Here is a 16,335-nt window from a genome sequence, read left to right on the forward strand (position 1 = left end):
CCTGGATATTGAATTGGTGAGATTGGTCCTTTTCTTTATATTCAGTCTCATAAACTGCATATTTTGTTTATATCATTGTTGATGACATTAGTGTTATGGATATCTTTTATATCTGCAGCCAAGGTTTTAGTGTGGTATTCATATCAGGTGGATTTTTGCTACTTTAACCCACGACATTATACCTTGGATCATTTTGGATTTCACTATAGCCACTGCAAGAGAAATCTTCTTATCCTAAGAGGGCCATTGTTTCATGTCATATGTGAAAATTGCCTTTTTGACTGGAACATAATCCCTCATTTTTTAATTCACTGAGGGTGACACTATCTCTCTTTTTATTGTGTCAATAAAAGTTATGTTTTAATTTTCGGCCATGCTGTATATCATATTACTTTGGTGAGATCTAGATTTACACTTTTTTGGTATTACCCCATTTTGCTTTTTTTCTTACTATGGTAGATCTAAAGCATCTGTCACTCCAGCTCTATTCCCTGCCCAAGCACAACCTCTTCATGCTTGACCGTTTCTATACTGTGTGACTTAAGGCAGAGAAGTCGTCAGTCAAGCAAGAGAAGGTGCCACTGGGCAGGAATAGAGCTGGAGTGACGGAGGCTTCAGATCTACAAATAGTTCTTTTGCCTTGTTTTGCATATCATTCAAAAACAGATACCTCAGTAGCAAAAGAATCGACTGTCCATGTTAAGGTGTTACTGGACTTGTCTTTAAAAGAGCTACATGCGCATATAAATAGTTTAAGGGTTGAAATCCTGCTTATAGATTCCCTCTAAGAGCTGTAATTTCACAGGTTGTTGGCCGCTGCACTAGGCCTTAATGAGTTTGCCTCATTAGTGACATTACATCCTGCTATAGCCTATGAATGAAGATTACCTAGTCCTAGGGCAGAGTGAATGCCCCGTTTTTTAGGAACCAACGGTGCCTGAGCATACGATGTGTTTACTTTAACTCAATAGGTCTCTTTTATTATAGATTTTGTGTAATATTTTATGTCCGATATAGCCAAGGGCATCATTAGCTCATATTTGCTCCGTTACTCTTCTACCGTTTTGATTATAGAACTATGCCCGGATAATATTGGAAGAAGCTTTGTTTCTCGTTGCATATGCAAGAATCGAGAGACATGTTTTCAACAGTCCAGGTCAAGATTTATAGAGCTTGTCTTCTCAGAGAGAAAACGAATAACATATTGGGAGCACACTTTGCCCTGGAGCAATTTCTTAAGGGCACATAGATCTTAAATGTCACATTTCCTGCTAAAGCGTTACACTGTGTCCTTTCACAGTCAAGCCAGGAATATATAGGTTATCCTCGTAAGGCACATTTATCTGCTGGTCTGGAATCTTCTTAGAACTTAGGAAAGGAAAGTTCATAGATTCATATTTTATTTCTTTTCTTTTCCAATTTATTGTGACAATTTCTGTAAATCAAAGAGCACCTGCCATCTAAATAAAGTAAAAGCATCTTGTATGCAAATTGTTAGTACAGATAGTGGAGGCGGCCATGTCTTTCTGGGCCACATGAGGCTCCATGATGCCAGTTTCTGTTCGATATTACTCGGACATTGCACACAATTGCTGCTTTGTATTGTAGGTTCTTCTTAATCATATATTTCACATTTCTACATACAATCTGTTAAAATGCTATACAGAATAGGATTTTGCCGAAAGATTCATATGAAGTGCTGTGGTGAAGGCATTATCCCAAGTTCAAAGGTGTCCTAAACTTTGTCCCCTATTTATATATTGGATGATACATTTTAGAGGGCAGTTTTTCTACTACATCCCTACACATTGTTTTGCAGACTATGTCATTTGTTAATGATACTTTTACCTTGTAGGTAATTTCAGATCTTCAGAGTATCAAATCTGTAGTCGAGGTACTTCTGCCATATCTAACTTTACTTTTGTGTGCTTTGTCCTCCATTTTTCAGCTCCACTATAAAACCCAAGGTGCCACCTCCTCTTCCGCCAAAGGTTAGTGTCGTCTCTGTTTATTTCATGATGCTGCTGCGCAAGAACAGAATTTTCTTTTGTTCTGTGAATAAGTTTATATACAGTATACCGTAATTATTTATAAGGAAGATAAGTGTCTCTAACTGCTAGAGTTGTGAAAAAATTATTATGACTTCATGAACTATTGACTTCTTCACTATCACTAAATTGCTTTTTCAACATTGCTTTATATTTTCCCCAAAAGTCTGCATGTCATTACTTTAAAAATGCAAGTCCAGCTTATAAGATTTACTTCACACCACGTTCCCCTCCCTGCTTATCAAACACATGTTGGGGGCTGCAGTCTAGAAAGATGAAAAACAGCTTTCAGATGTGCCCCCGACGCATCTAGTGAGGCACACAGAATTTAAGATATGAAACTTTGCAGCCAGTGTGAACAAGGTATTATGGTGGGAGACCACGCTATTATGTCCACCTAAAAAGATGAAGTCCGCCAGGACGAAGGGCAAAGCCAAAAGTGTCATCATATTGACTAAGTGTGCATCAGTGAATCCGGAGTTGGGTGGCATATCTGAAAAATGTTGTTCAGCTATTCAGACAGAAGCTCCTGATAGAGTGCTTAGTGAGGAGAGGAACATGGTAGGAACCTCGTCTGGGCCGATTCATCAAGACTGACATTTTGTACGCCAGTAAATATATGAAGAATGTGTTAAAGTAAGATATGTCAAATTCATTAAATCATATTGGGTCTAGGAGGCCCAATACTACCGGTGGCCCAACGGCTCTTTCTGTTTTCTGCACCAGTTTTCTCTTCTAAGTTCCCCTGTTCTCTATCTCTTATAATGTTGGAGCCCAAAGAAGACTGCATCGGCTCAGCCTGCCCTCGCTACCTATTATGCCTGTGCTTCTTGTAAAAGCGAGTTTTTCTTTGGACAAGCCATAGCGTTCCTCTTAAGCCGTGTCAGATTTAAGAAAAAAACAAAAAATGTAATACTCTGGAAATCAGCGAGAATAAAATAAGAGCAAATACTGTTCACATTTGAGCTGTTCATGGGTACTCTCCAAGAGACAAAATCAAGTGGTTGGGGATTGTCATAACTTGAAGATGAATTTGTCGGCCCCAGTTGACAATGCCCCCTCCCAGCAGCCTAACAACCGTTTTACACCAGCATTCATCCTGTAGTTTTGGTGAATCAGTCCCTTAGACTTCAATCAAACATTAGTGATTTTAAAATAGCAGACTGTTTTCCATCAGTGGTTTGGATCAGGGTTTCATCAATGCTTGGTCAGTGTCGGTTTTTACCATTAGAGTTTCAAAAGTAATTTTCCATGTTGGAAAAATAGAGTAATTGCAAAGCTTCACCTACACATTGCAGTTTTAATTACGGACAGCACATGGACCACACACTAATGCCAAACATGTACATTTGCATCACGATGGACATGTCGCCATGATTTTATGTGATCCACTCAGTCAGACATGTGAGTAGCACCATAGATAGGAGTAATTGTCTTGTCCGTGAGAATTACAGCACACTGACGTCTGAACATTTTCTCCGCATCCTATGCTCCTTGTAGTGCCGTCAGCCTAGTGATGAGTCTGGGGGTCCTGGGCACCATCGTCTGTACAATGTGGATAACTCGTTCTGGCACATTTTAAATCATTATCATGTTACATCTGCAGCGCTGTAGAAAATGTGCACTATATAGTTTCATCAAGCAGATGTAGAGCGCAGACCCGGACTTGACAGTTTACTGTGGTGCCCAGCAGTATCTACTAATCATTACATCAATTCGTCTCAGATGCGCTCTGCTCCTTTGCAATGGAAACTGCCTGGAGACTGAACATTTTTCTTGCCCTTCCTATTGCTAAATTGACATTTCTAGCTGCTCCGTGCGAGCTCGGCCTCTCTGCCTGCGTCTTTTATTTACCTCAAAACATTTAAAGACGAGATTAATGAATTAAGAACAAATCAAGCTCAAAAATGTGCATTAGCTGCCTGTCCGCGAGAAAATAGAAGAGTGCCCAGGGCGCCATGTGCACGGGCGTCCATCACACACATTGCCTGGGAGACACAGACTGTGAGTAACACTGGCTGCTCCGAAAGAAAAGGAACTGGAGGTAGAGCTGCCGGCAAGGCATGTGCTGAAAGCCCTTGATTTCCTAATGTTCCTCTTTCCAAAGCATTGCTATCTGGACTCATGATCTTCGCTGCACTGGATGTGCTGTGTATAGTCAAAGTAAAGCCATTTACACGGTGACTTGAATGTTTTGCTAAAAGACAAGGTTGGTGTAGCTACATCACATTGTCTTATACGCACTTGTATACAGGGCCCTACAGAGGGTTGTCAGATTCTGTTTCTTCACTAGTCTCATGTAGAAGCATTGCTTCCATCATGTCACATGTAGGCCTCACCAAACTACTCACTATACGTCAGTATCTTCACCCCCTCTCACACATCTGTTTTTCTTGGTCCGCGTATGGACCATATTGCGCGGTCCACCTGTGTGTCTCTTTCCTGAATTTGACAGCTTTATAGGCATGATGGTGTAGAGTTCGGGTAAGAAAATCTGTGGCCAGTCCGTGTATTGTAGTCCATTCTTGGACTCCTAAACACGGATATGTGAAGTTGACATAAATGTGACAGGGATATACTGTAGAATATTGGGGTTAATGGCAGTAACTAAAGCAAAGGTCCCTCGTAGCATAAACTCTGCATCGTGGGTTTTTTTTTTATTTTGTGCGCGTGAAAAATCCACGCCATTTGATAGCTCAAGCAAAATACATGTCAGTTCGTGAAAGTCATGCCCACTATACATTTTAAGACAATGTGGCACTGTGTTTTTGGTGGGTATTTCCCCATACACTGCTATAGTGGAACTGAAAAAAATGAATGTATAATTGCAGTGGAGTTGGTGTCTCTGCACAAAAAAACCCACAAAAGCTGTTTTTTGTTTTGCTGCAAATCTGAACCAAAGCACATAAAAAAAGGAAAAATGCATAAAAAAGCAACAAAAATGCATTAAACACTGCAGACTGCCTTTTATATTCTAGTGCTGAAAAAGAAGCATTACCACATGTGGGAACATGGCTGAAAAGTCTGTATTTTGAGATGGGTTTTTTTCATATACATTTTTTCTGATAGTGACTGGGAACACACAAGGATTGAATACTATTCCGCCCCCCTCTCCAGGGTTCGTTTTACTATGATGATCCATGTGATGCATCTGGGCCACGTTTGCTGGTATTATCCCAGGCCGTGATAAATGTTCTCTTTTTCTCATTACTCGTGTGACCAGAACTGAGCTGATGCTTTGTGATGATACCTCACCGCTCCTGGGAGCTGCTGACATTGATGTACTACCAGGGATTCCTGGTTTAACTTTCAGTTGTTTTTTTTTTTTTTTTCAAAAAGAAAAAAAGTCTTCAGCAGGTGGCCTAAAGCACTTGCCATTTATGTCAGTGACCATCCTTAGTGCTGTAGTATTCAGGCTTTTGTTCCGAAGTGTCACAAGGCGGTCATCACTTTCTAGGTGTTTCCTAGAGTTGGTGTGACTCAATTCATGGGACCCAGTTCTGCTACTAAAAACCAGTTCCATACATGTAAATTGAATTTTTTCGGTAGTAAGCATGTGGATTTCTGCAAGCCCCAGTGAGATGATTGGAATCTTCTGCAACAAATTTGCCCTGTGTGAATAGATAAATAAACTTTCTATACTTTAATATTCACTTACAATTATTATTTATTCTTTTATTACAAAAAATATTTCAACAACATATTCCATAGCGCTGTTCACATTTATTAATTATATGTCCCCTTGTAGTTTGGTATTTCTCTGTGTATGTATCGTGGTACTGCAACAAGTCCTGTAATTACGTTTAACTAATGATAGATTTACATTTATATGAATTGTTACCAGGTGATAAGTTTCATTTGTATCATTATTTTTCACATTGAGCCAATTATAATTCTATCTAAACAAGATGCTAATGGATAAGTTATCCAAGAGCCTAATTTATGTTGCACAGTTTAATAGGCGTTTTCTGTTTAAAGGGGACCTTTCACTGGATTTTTTTTTTTTTATTTTAACTAAGTACCTCCTCCAATTGGCACTGTGCCCTTCCGTTCCAAAAGTAGACACTCCAGGAATAAAGGAGTGCCCAATATGCAACTTGGTGTGTACTAAAGAATGTGGAGCGATTGCCTTTTACTCTCTATAATGCAACTGTGTTTTGATTGGCCAGCATCATAGATGAGAAATAGCAAATGCCCACAGAGAAATTCTGTGTTATTCTCCTAGGGTAAATTTGCATATTGGGTGCTCTCTATTACTGGGGGGCATAACCTTGGAATGTAGGGATTCAAAATAAAAAAAAACTTTTCCAGAATCATTAAGATTAAATGTGAACATTTGGTGAAAATACTTCTATCGTATCCTGCGAGAACATAGACCGCTTGGCTGCAATGCCTATAGTAACGACGATGTCTAAATTGAAATATTTAATTTTGGGGATTTCTTTTATTTTTTACAGCCTAAATCAATATTTATACCCCACGAGTCCAGTGCTTCTGAAGATGATAACCAAGGAACAATAAAGAGATGTCCCATCTCAGAAAGCCCTGCACGACCTGCTTCTTATGTACCTCCAAGACCACCCCCTCCACGAATACCACCCAATAAACCGAATGTGTTAGGTAGGTGCAAATACGGATTGATGCAGGTCCCATTAAATATGTCCAGAGCGATTTTTCTTGTGTCAGCAGGTTATATATTTCTGTAATTGCATTTTTTAAAAAATGTAAGTTTTAATGTCTTATAAATGAACTTAGAAACGATTTCCATCTATTTCACAGGTAATGGAGTGGGCTCATTCCAAGTGAATGGAGACCGGGACACTTCTTCACTTCCTCAACAGGTAGACAGCCGGATTTCCAAGTCGCTAAGTGTGCCTACACGAAAGGAAAAGAAAGATGTGCCGGTAAGCCTAACGCTGCTCACTACCTACACTTACGCAGAATTGAAGGTTACCATTGGAACTGTGTATGTGTATATATATATATATATATATATATATATATATATATATATATATAATATGTATAAATTATGGAATGGCGGTTGGGGTAAATTTTTGGTGCTTTTTCTCCCCTCGTGCGTTTTGCCATGAAAAACGCAGCATTTTACTCTTCCAGCAAAGTGAGCGAGAGTTCTCAAATCTCATACAAATGTTGACAATTTATTTTTTTTTGCTGATTTTAAGCGGTTCCAAATCTGCAGCATGTTTATTCTTTTAGCATTTTTGCTGTGTTTTTCATCTAATGACCGGTAAAAAAAAATATGTATAAAAAAGGGATCATAAAATGCACAAAAAACAAACATTTTTATGCAGCGTTTTTCCTGCCAGGAGACATATTTTTCATGCAGAAATGTCTGCAGCAATAGCTTAATGTGTGCACATCCCCTTTAGCTATTGCCTTTGACCATATTATTATACAGCTCTGACAAAAATTAAGAGACCACTGCACAGTTTGATAAAAATCAGCTTCTCTACATGTCTTGACAGCCATTACATTCCAGTGTCAGTTGAATTACAGCCAGAGTACACCTCATTTTACTTAATGTGCTTCTGATTAGGTGATCACTTGAGCCAAATCTTATTTAACAAAGGAAAGTATAAAAAAAAACCCTGCTGTGGTGTTAACAATCCTCTTGCAATAGGACAAGCTGGATGGCAAAACAAGTTGCTAGTACTATCCCAAAAGTAATAGGAATGAAAAAATAACTTTAAACCACGCCAAAGGAGTTGAAAAGAAAAGTCTTGAGTGAGGAAAAGAAGGGCTCAATTGTGGCTTTACTAGCAGAGGGATACACTTAGCGTCATGTTGCCTTCATCCTTAAAATTTCTAAGACGGCTTGTCCATTACAACAAGGTCAAACAACAGAAATTGGGGACAACAAAGCTACAGACCGGCAGAGGGCGAAAACAACTCTCCACTGACCGGGATGACAGTCATCTTATTCAAATGTCACTCAGCAACCGCAGGATGACATCAAGTGACCTACAAAAGCAATGGCAAATGGCTGCTGGGGTGAAGTGCACTGCAAGAACAGTTCGTAACAGGCCCCTAGAGGCAGGACTCAAGTCATGTAAAGCTAGAAAAAAAGCCTTTCATCAATGAGAAGCAAAGGAGAGCAAGGCTGAAGTATGCCAAAGATCATAAGGATTTGACCATAGAGGACTGAAGGAAGGTAATCTCCTCTGATGAGTCTAATTTTCAGCTTTGCCCAACACCTGGTCGTTTAATGGTTAGACAGAGACCTGGAGAGGCGGTCAAGCCACAGTGTCTTGCACCCACTGTGAAATATGGTGGAGGATCAGTGATGATCTGGGGATGCTTCAGCAAGGCTGGAATTAGGCAGGTTAATTTTCACAAAGGACGTACGAATCAAGCCGCATACAAGGTTATCCTGGAAAAATCAGTTGATTCCTTCTGCTCAGGCAATGTTCCCCAACTCTGAGGACTGGTTTTTCCAGCAGGATAATGTGCTATGCCACACAGCTAGGTCAACCAATGTATGGATGAAGGACCACCACATCAAATCCCTGTCATGGCCAGCCCAATCTCCAGATCTGAACCCCATTGAAAACCTCTGGAATGTAATCAAGAGGAAGATGGATGGACACAAGCCATCAAACAAAGAAGAACTGCTTAAATTTTTGTGCCAGGAGTGGAATAAGGTCACCCAAAAGCAGTGTGAAAGACTGGTGGAAAGCATGCCAAGACGAATGAAAGCTGATTTCTGAACTCTTCCTGAGTTAAAACATTAGTATTGTTGTTTCTAAATTTTTATGAACTTGCTTTCTTAGCATTATTTGAGGTCTGCAAGCACTGCATTTTTTTGTTATTTTGACTATTTCTCATTTTCTGTAAATAAATACAAAATTTATTGCTTGGAAATTCAGAGACATGTCAATAGTTTATAGAATAAAAGAGCAATTTACATTTTACTCAAAAATATACCTATAAAGAGAAAAATCAGGCAAACTGAAAATTTTGCAGTGCTCTTAATTTTTGCCAGAGCTGTATGTCAGATTATACTGAATTTATCACATTTCACTGAATTGATGTGATTGTTGCAGCTGATTACAATTTTCCCTAATTAGTTATATAATCAAAAAACAATGTATGTGATTTAAATATTCCTTCTGTTTCAGAAGCCAATAAGTAACGGACTTCCACCGACGCCTAAAGTGCATGTAAGTATCTCGTAATGAGATGATCTGAAGAATACATGTACACATTTTGTAAAGATTTTGGTAAGGCTAGGTTCATATTGTGTTAGGGGCATCCGTTTAACGGATGCGCTAATGCTGATGTCATTTTTTACAACTATATAACCCCTAGCGCTAACTTATGCACTAACGCATGGTAGCATTACGTTACCATGTGCTACCATGCGTTAGCCATACAGGTCTATGTACAGCGAACGCGTCCGTTCGCTGTGCGTCACACCTAGCGCACCCGAAGACGCGGTAAACCGCATTCAAGGGTGCGCCACAAAGTAACACATCATTGCTATCGCATGCCAAATTTGTCATGCGTTAAGATGCGTTACTATAACGGCGGCCAATGGGTGCGTTAACTCATCCGTTACATAGCGTTATTACCGCTATGTAACAGATGTGTTAAATGCAGGACCATAACGCAATGTGAACCTGCCCTAAAGGAAGTGATGGAGGATGTTGGCATTTTTATTATGTGGGTGTAAATAAGGGCAGGCATTCTCAATTTGTGCTAAAAACACAATGTGTGTTTCTTGCATCACATTTATCAAGTATTTTGGATACTTTGAGTGTCTTGTTGGATAAACGGTGTGGCTTGATATCTATCTATCCTCTCTCTATCTATCCTCTATCTATCATCTATCTATCCATCCTCTATCTATCTATCTATCTATCCATCTATCCTTTATCTATCTATCCTATATCTATCTATCTATCTATCCTCTATCTATCCTCTATCTATCTATCTATCTATCCTCTATCTATCTATCCATCTATCTATCCTCTATCTATCCTCTATCTATCTATCTATCTATCTATCCTCTATCCATCTATCTATCTATCTATCCTATATCTATCTATCTATCTATCCTCTATCTATCTATCCATCTATCTATCCTCTATCTATCCTCTATCTATCTATCTATCTATCTATCTATCCATCTATCTTCTATCCATCTATCCTCTATCTATCTATCCTCTATCTATCTATCCTCTATCTATCCATCTATCTATCCTCTATCTATCTATCCTCTATCTATCCTCTATCTATCCTCTATCTATCCTCTATCTATCCTCTATCTATCCTCTATCTATCCCCTATCTATCTATCCATCTATCTATCCTCTATCTATCTATCTATCTATCTATCTATCTATCTATCCTCTATCTATCTATCTATCTATCCTCTATCTATCCTCTATTTATCCTCTATCTATCCTCTATCTATCTATCTATTTATCCTCTATCTATCCTCTATCTATCTATCTATTTATCCTCTATCTATCTATCTATCTATCTATCTATCCTCTATATATCTATCTATCCTCTATCTATCTATCTATCTATCCTCTATCTATCTATCTATCCCTGTGTATAAGATTGCTTTATTAGTTTGAAAACTAGCTTTAAATTACATAGAGAAATACAGTATGTAAAAGATAATGTTAAAAACGCATTGCATACAAATTAGTTGAGAAAAATCGTATTATAGTCGCATGACAATTATCCTACTTTTCTGAATCAACATCGGGCCTATTTTTTCTTTATACGCTAGTGTCATTCCAGCCTCAGTCTAAGGCCACGTTCACACCATCAGTATTTGGTCAGTATTTTACCTCAGTATTTGTAAGCCAAAACCTGGAGTCGAACAATCAGAGGAAAAGTATAATAGAAACAGTCACCACTTCTGGATTTATCACCCTCTCCTGGTTTCGGCTTGCAAATACTGATGTGAAATACTGACCAAATACTGACCGTGTGACTGTGGCCTTATTGTGAGGTAAGGCTGTGTGTTCTTCGGATGGTGCTTGGATTTCCTGCTATGAGTCAGGCATTATTCCATAAGTCAGTGTATGTTGTACTTGTGTGTGCAGTGCTTGTAACTCATAGTTCCATGGTGTACAGTACTATTGAGCTATTCAATATCATATTTTTTGTCTGACTTGGACCAAACTCAGCCATGGAAATAAATTAGTTTACAAAAAAAGGACATCACATGGATGCTATTCCAGTTGCATCCAAGTACTGTCCATTTTACACTGAATAAGTCATACTATTGTATTCAGCTGTTTAAAAAGGCAATGAGACTGAGTGTTAAAGGGGTTGTTCCATGATAAAAGTACATTTTAATTAATCGATTTTGGAATAAACATAAGTTCCACAACTGGATGTGTTTGAAAAAAAAATCTGCCCCTGCTAAATACTGAGTTAATTGCTGTGTGTAACCTTGAAGAGCTGCTGTAGTTGGTGGACGTACACACAGCTCCTGGTCATTGGGAGCATAAATGCATATACTGGTGACTCTGCACACACTTAAGGTCCCATTTCACTTAGCAACGCACCAGCGATCCCGACAACGATACGACCTGGTAGGGATCGCTGGTGCATCACTAAATGATCGCTAGTAAGCTGCCAAACAGGCAGATCTCACCAGCGACGCAGCAACGATCCGGCGATCAAACACAGTGATGCGTGCTGACCAGCGGGACGCCGACGACGAAAAAATGGCCCAGGACATTCCTGCACAATCAGCAATATCCAACAGGGGGCCAGTGTCTGCAGCGTGTCACATGTAGCGAGATCGCAGGCGAGATCACTGTTGCGTCACAAAAAAGGTGACGCATTAGCAATCTCGCTAGCGATCTCGCTATGTGAAACTGGGCCTTTACAGCAACTCATCTGTTTGTTTGATCACTGGAGTGCGTATTTCTGCTGTGTCACCAAACATCTGACATTCTCATAAATCAAGTCATTAACATAAGATTTCCGACAGCTCATGAACTCTATTGTCACTGACTTGATTCATAAGGTCTAGTGACACAGCTGAAACACTCCTGTGATTAAACAAACAAGCAGGGAAATGTGTTCCTTCCTACAAATGAACATTTGAGACTCAACCATGTCATCAGTATATTCAATGATGCGTCCTTCCCTGGCCAGGAGCTGCGTCTGTATGACCATGAGCTGCAGCAGCTCCTCAATTTGGACACAGCCATTACACAGTACAAAGCAGGAGCACATTTAGAAAATTACCTCTTGGAAATAAAGATCCCAGCATCGATTGATTAAATGTTTTTGGGACAGCTCCTTGAAGGGTTTATATGCTGGCAGAAAAATCTGCTGTTTATTAAACTACCAGCATCTTGGATGAGATTTTACAAAATGGCATTTATCTAAAATCCTTGGTGTTTACTGAATGATAATTTATGCAAAGGATTTACACTGCATTACCACAACAAAATTTGCATGGTTTGGTTCATATTTCCTGTTTTGTAGAACCTTCTGTAGATAAATCCTGTGTAGACGTATCCTAAGGGGTTTTTACCTTTTTTTAGTATGTCTGTTATTTCGCCTCAATGCTGTGCATGTTTCCTTATAAAAAACATCAAATCTCAACGTACCAGAGTCACCGAACTGTTTGATCTATTAGTTAAAGCGGATCCGTCACCACTTTTTACAATATAAACCATAAACATAGATGTCTTTGAGCTTATGAGGCTGATGTACTTACTGTAAAAATCCACAACAGAATGTTTATATTGCGGTTTATGAACGGTTACCCTTCTCACAAGCAGATTGCTTACTACAAGCTGCAGCCAAGATTGAATAAACTAGGACTCATAAGGTTAATCACTCTAGCTAGACTCTGGTTGCTTGCGGAGAGTGGCATGTCAAGCATGCCCAGGTGAGGAGACTTTTAGGCCACAATGCTCCTCTGGGAAATATGCAAATTGTGTCTTCCGAGAGGACGAGGACTACACTGTGTTCCAAATTATTATGCAAAAAGAGTTTAGGAGTGATAAGGTTAGAATTTTTTTGTTTGTCATATAAACTCATTGATGGTGATGTGTGTCAGGGCTCTTTATATCACTGAAAGCAATTGCACATACCTGTGCAAATTAGTTTGGCAGGTGTGTCCAAATAAAGGCAAGACTACTTAAGAAGGCTGTTCCACATTATTAACCCCTTTCTGCCATGAGACGTACTATCCCATCCATGTGCCCTGGGACTTAATTCCCAGGGACAGGATAGTACGTCATAGCGATCAGCGGCGCCCACGTGGTGTTGCCGCTGATCGCGGCCGGTTGTCAGCTGATTATCACAGCTGACACCTGGCAAAATGTGTCAGGGGCGGTCGCGGACCGCCCCCGACATGTTAACCCCTTGCACACCGCGATCAAACACGATCGTGGTGTACCGGGGGTTAAAGGGAACCATCGGCAGGGAGGGGGCTCCCTCCGTGCTTCCCTGAGCCCTCCACGGCAGCGCAATGTGCAGCGCTGCTGCTGGGGGCTCCTTCCCTACAGGCCCCCGAATCCAAGATGGCGACGGGGACCTTCGGGGGCCTGCAGGGAGCCAGCTTCCTCAGTGCCTGCAAAGCGCAGGCATGAGGAAGTCTGCTGCACTGCCTGTGACAGATCGCTGATTTGTCACAGTGATTTGTGATGTGACAGATCAGCGATCTGTCACAGGACAGTGATGTCCCACTTGGGACAATGTAATAAAGTTAAAAAAAAAAAAAAGTGTTAAAATAATTTTAAAAAATCGCCAAATAAATTAGAAAAAAAAAAAAATATTCCCCCAATAAATTCATTTTTTGGAAAAAAAAACTATAAATGTACACATATTTGGTATCGCCGCGTTCGTAACGACCTGCCCTATAAAACTATCCCATTAGTTAACCCCTTTAGCGAACCCCTTCAAAAATAAAAATAAAAAACGAAGCAAAAAATAATGATTTATTATCATACCGCCGAACAAAAAGTGCAATAACGCGCGATCAAAAAGACGCGTATAAATATCCATTGTACCGCTGAAAACGTCATCTTGTCCCGCAAAAAACGAGCCGCCATACATCATCATCAGTGAAAAAATAAAAAAGATATAGCTCGCAGAATAAAGTGATGCAAAAATAATTATTTTTTATATAAAATAGTTTTCATTGCATAAAACCGACAAAACATAAAAAAAGACCTAAATGAGGTTTCGCTGTAACCGTACTGACCCGAAGAATGAAAGGGCTTTATCAATTTTATCGCACGCGGAACGGTGTAAACGCACCCCCCCAAAAGAAATTTATGAAACGCTGGTTTTTGTTCTCTGTTTTCATTCTGCGTCCCAAAAATCAGAATAAAAAGCGATCAAAAAATGTCACGTGCCCGAAAATGGTACCAATAAAAACATCAACTCGTCCCGCAAAAAATAAGACCTCACATGACTCGGTGGATCAAAATACAGGAAAATTATAGCTCTCAATATGTGGTGATGCAAAAACTATTTTTACAATAAAAAGCGTCTTTTAGCGTGTGACAGCCGCCAAACATAAAAACCGCCATAAATAGTAAATCAACCCCCCGTTATCACCCCCTTAGTTAGGGAAAAATAATAAAATTAAAAGAAAATGTATTTATTTCCATTTTCCCATTAGGGTTAGGGCTAGGGTTAGGGCTGAGATTAGGGTTAGGGGTGTGTTGGGGTTAGGGTTGGAGTTAGAATTGGGGGTTTCCACTGTTTGGGCACATCAGGTGCTCTCCAAATGCAACATGGCGTCTGATCATCAGCCTACTCAGGACAAATTGCAAGACAACTTTTGGGGTCCAATTTCTCCTGTTACCCTTAGGAAAATAAAAAATTGGGGGCAAAAATATCATTTTTGTGGAAAAAAATGATTTTTTTATTTTCACGCCCCGGGCGTTATAAACTTCTGTGAAGCACTTGGGGGTTAAAAGTGCTCACCACACATCTAGATAAGTTCTGTGGGGGGTCTAGTTTCCAAAATGGGGTCACTTGTGGGGAGTTTCAATAGTTTAGGTACATCAGGGGCTCTCCAAATGCACATGACACCCGCAGACCATTCCATCAAAGTCTGCATTCCAAAACGTCACTACTTTCCTTCCGAGACCCAACGTGTGCCCATACAGTAGTTTTCTCCCACATATGGGGTATCAGCGTACTCAGGACAAATTGGACAACAACTTTTGGGGTCCAATTTCTCCTGTTACTCTTGGGAAAATAAAAAAATCGGGGACTAATTGATCATGTTTGTGGAAAAAATACGATTTTTTTATTTTCATGCCCGGGCATTATAAACTTCTGTGAAGCACTGGAGGGGTCAAAGTGCTCACCACACATCTAGATAAGTTCCTTGGGGGGTCTAGTTTCCAAAATGGTGTCATTTGTGGGGGGTTTCCACTGTTTTGGTACATCAGGGGCTCTCCAAACGCGACATAATGTCCGATCTCAATTCCAGCCAAAAAACGTCAAATGGCGCTGCTTCCCTTCCGAGCTCTGCCATGCGCCCAAATAGTGGTCTACCCCCACATATGGGGTATCAGCGTACTCAGGACAAATTGCACAATAACTTTTAGGGTCCTGTTACCCTTGGAAAATTAAGAATTGAGGGTGAAAAGATCTTTTTTGTGGAAAAAATATGATTTTTTAATTGTACGGCTGTATGTTATAAACTTCTGTGAAGCCCTTGGGGGTTCAAAGTTCTCACCACACATCTAGATAAGTTCCTTGGGGGGTCTAGATTCCAAAATGGTGTCATTTGTGGGGGGTTTCCACAGTTTTGGTACATCAGGGGCTCTCCAAGCGCGACATAATGTCCGATCTCAATTCCAGCCAAAAACGTCAAATGGCGCTGCTTCCCTTCCGAGCTCTGCCATGCGCCCAAATAGCGTACTCAGGATAAATTGCACAATAATGGCGTTCGATCTGAATTCCAGCCAATTTTGCTTTGAAAAAGTCAAACAGCGCTCTTTCCCTTCTGAGCTCAGCCATGCGCCAAAACAGTGGTCCCCCCCACATATCATGTATCAGCGTACTCAGGACAAATTGCACAATAAATTTTGCAGTCCGATTTCTCCTGTTACCCTTGGTAAAATAAAAAAAAAATTGAACCTGAAGTATTTTTTTTGTGAAAAAAGTTAAATGTTCATTTTTTTTTTTAAATATTCAAAAAATTCCTGTGACGCACCTAAAGGGTTAATAAACTTCTTGAATGTGGTTTTGAGCACCTTAAGGGGTGCAGTTTTTAGAATGGTGTCACTTTTGGGTATTTTCTATCATATAGA

The 16,335-nt window shown here is 39.9% G+C and overlaps 1 protein-coding gene across 6 annotated transcripts in view; it reads left to right on the forward strand.

Annotated features, from left to right (window-relative positions):
* The window catches only part of MAP4K3 (mitogen-activated protein kinase kinase kinase kinase 3), a 399,677-nt gene that overhangs the window by 329,539 nt on the left and 53,803 nt on the right, over window positions 1-16,335 (forward strand). For all 6 annotated transcript variants that reach the window (XM_073557519.1, XM_073557520.1, XM_073557521.1 and 3 more), the window contains 4 exons: window positions 1,949-1,991; window positions 6,506-6,668; window positions 6,828-6,952; window positions 9,191-9,232. In XM_073557519.1, the coding sequence (XP_073413620.1) occupies window positions 1,949-1,991; window positions 6,506-6,668; window positions 6,828-6,952; window positions 9,191-9,232 (373 nt within the window). The remainder of the gene's footprint in view (window positions 1-1,948; window positions 1,992-6,505; window positions 6,669-6,827; window positions 6,953-9,190; window positions 9,233-16,335) is intronic.

The sequence above is a fragment of the Dendrobates tinctorius genome, unplaced genomic scaffold (genome assembly GCF_039654945.1).
Source record: "Dendrobates tinctorius isolate UK_male_01 unplaced genomic scaffold, ASM3965494v1 ptg000250l, whole genome shotgun sequence".
NCBI classification, from domain to species: Eukaryota; Metazoa; Chordata; class Amphibia; order Anura; family Dendrobatidae; genus Dendrobates; species Dendrobates tinctorius.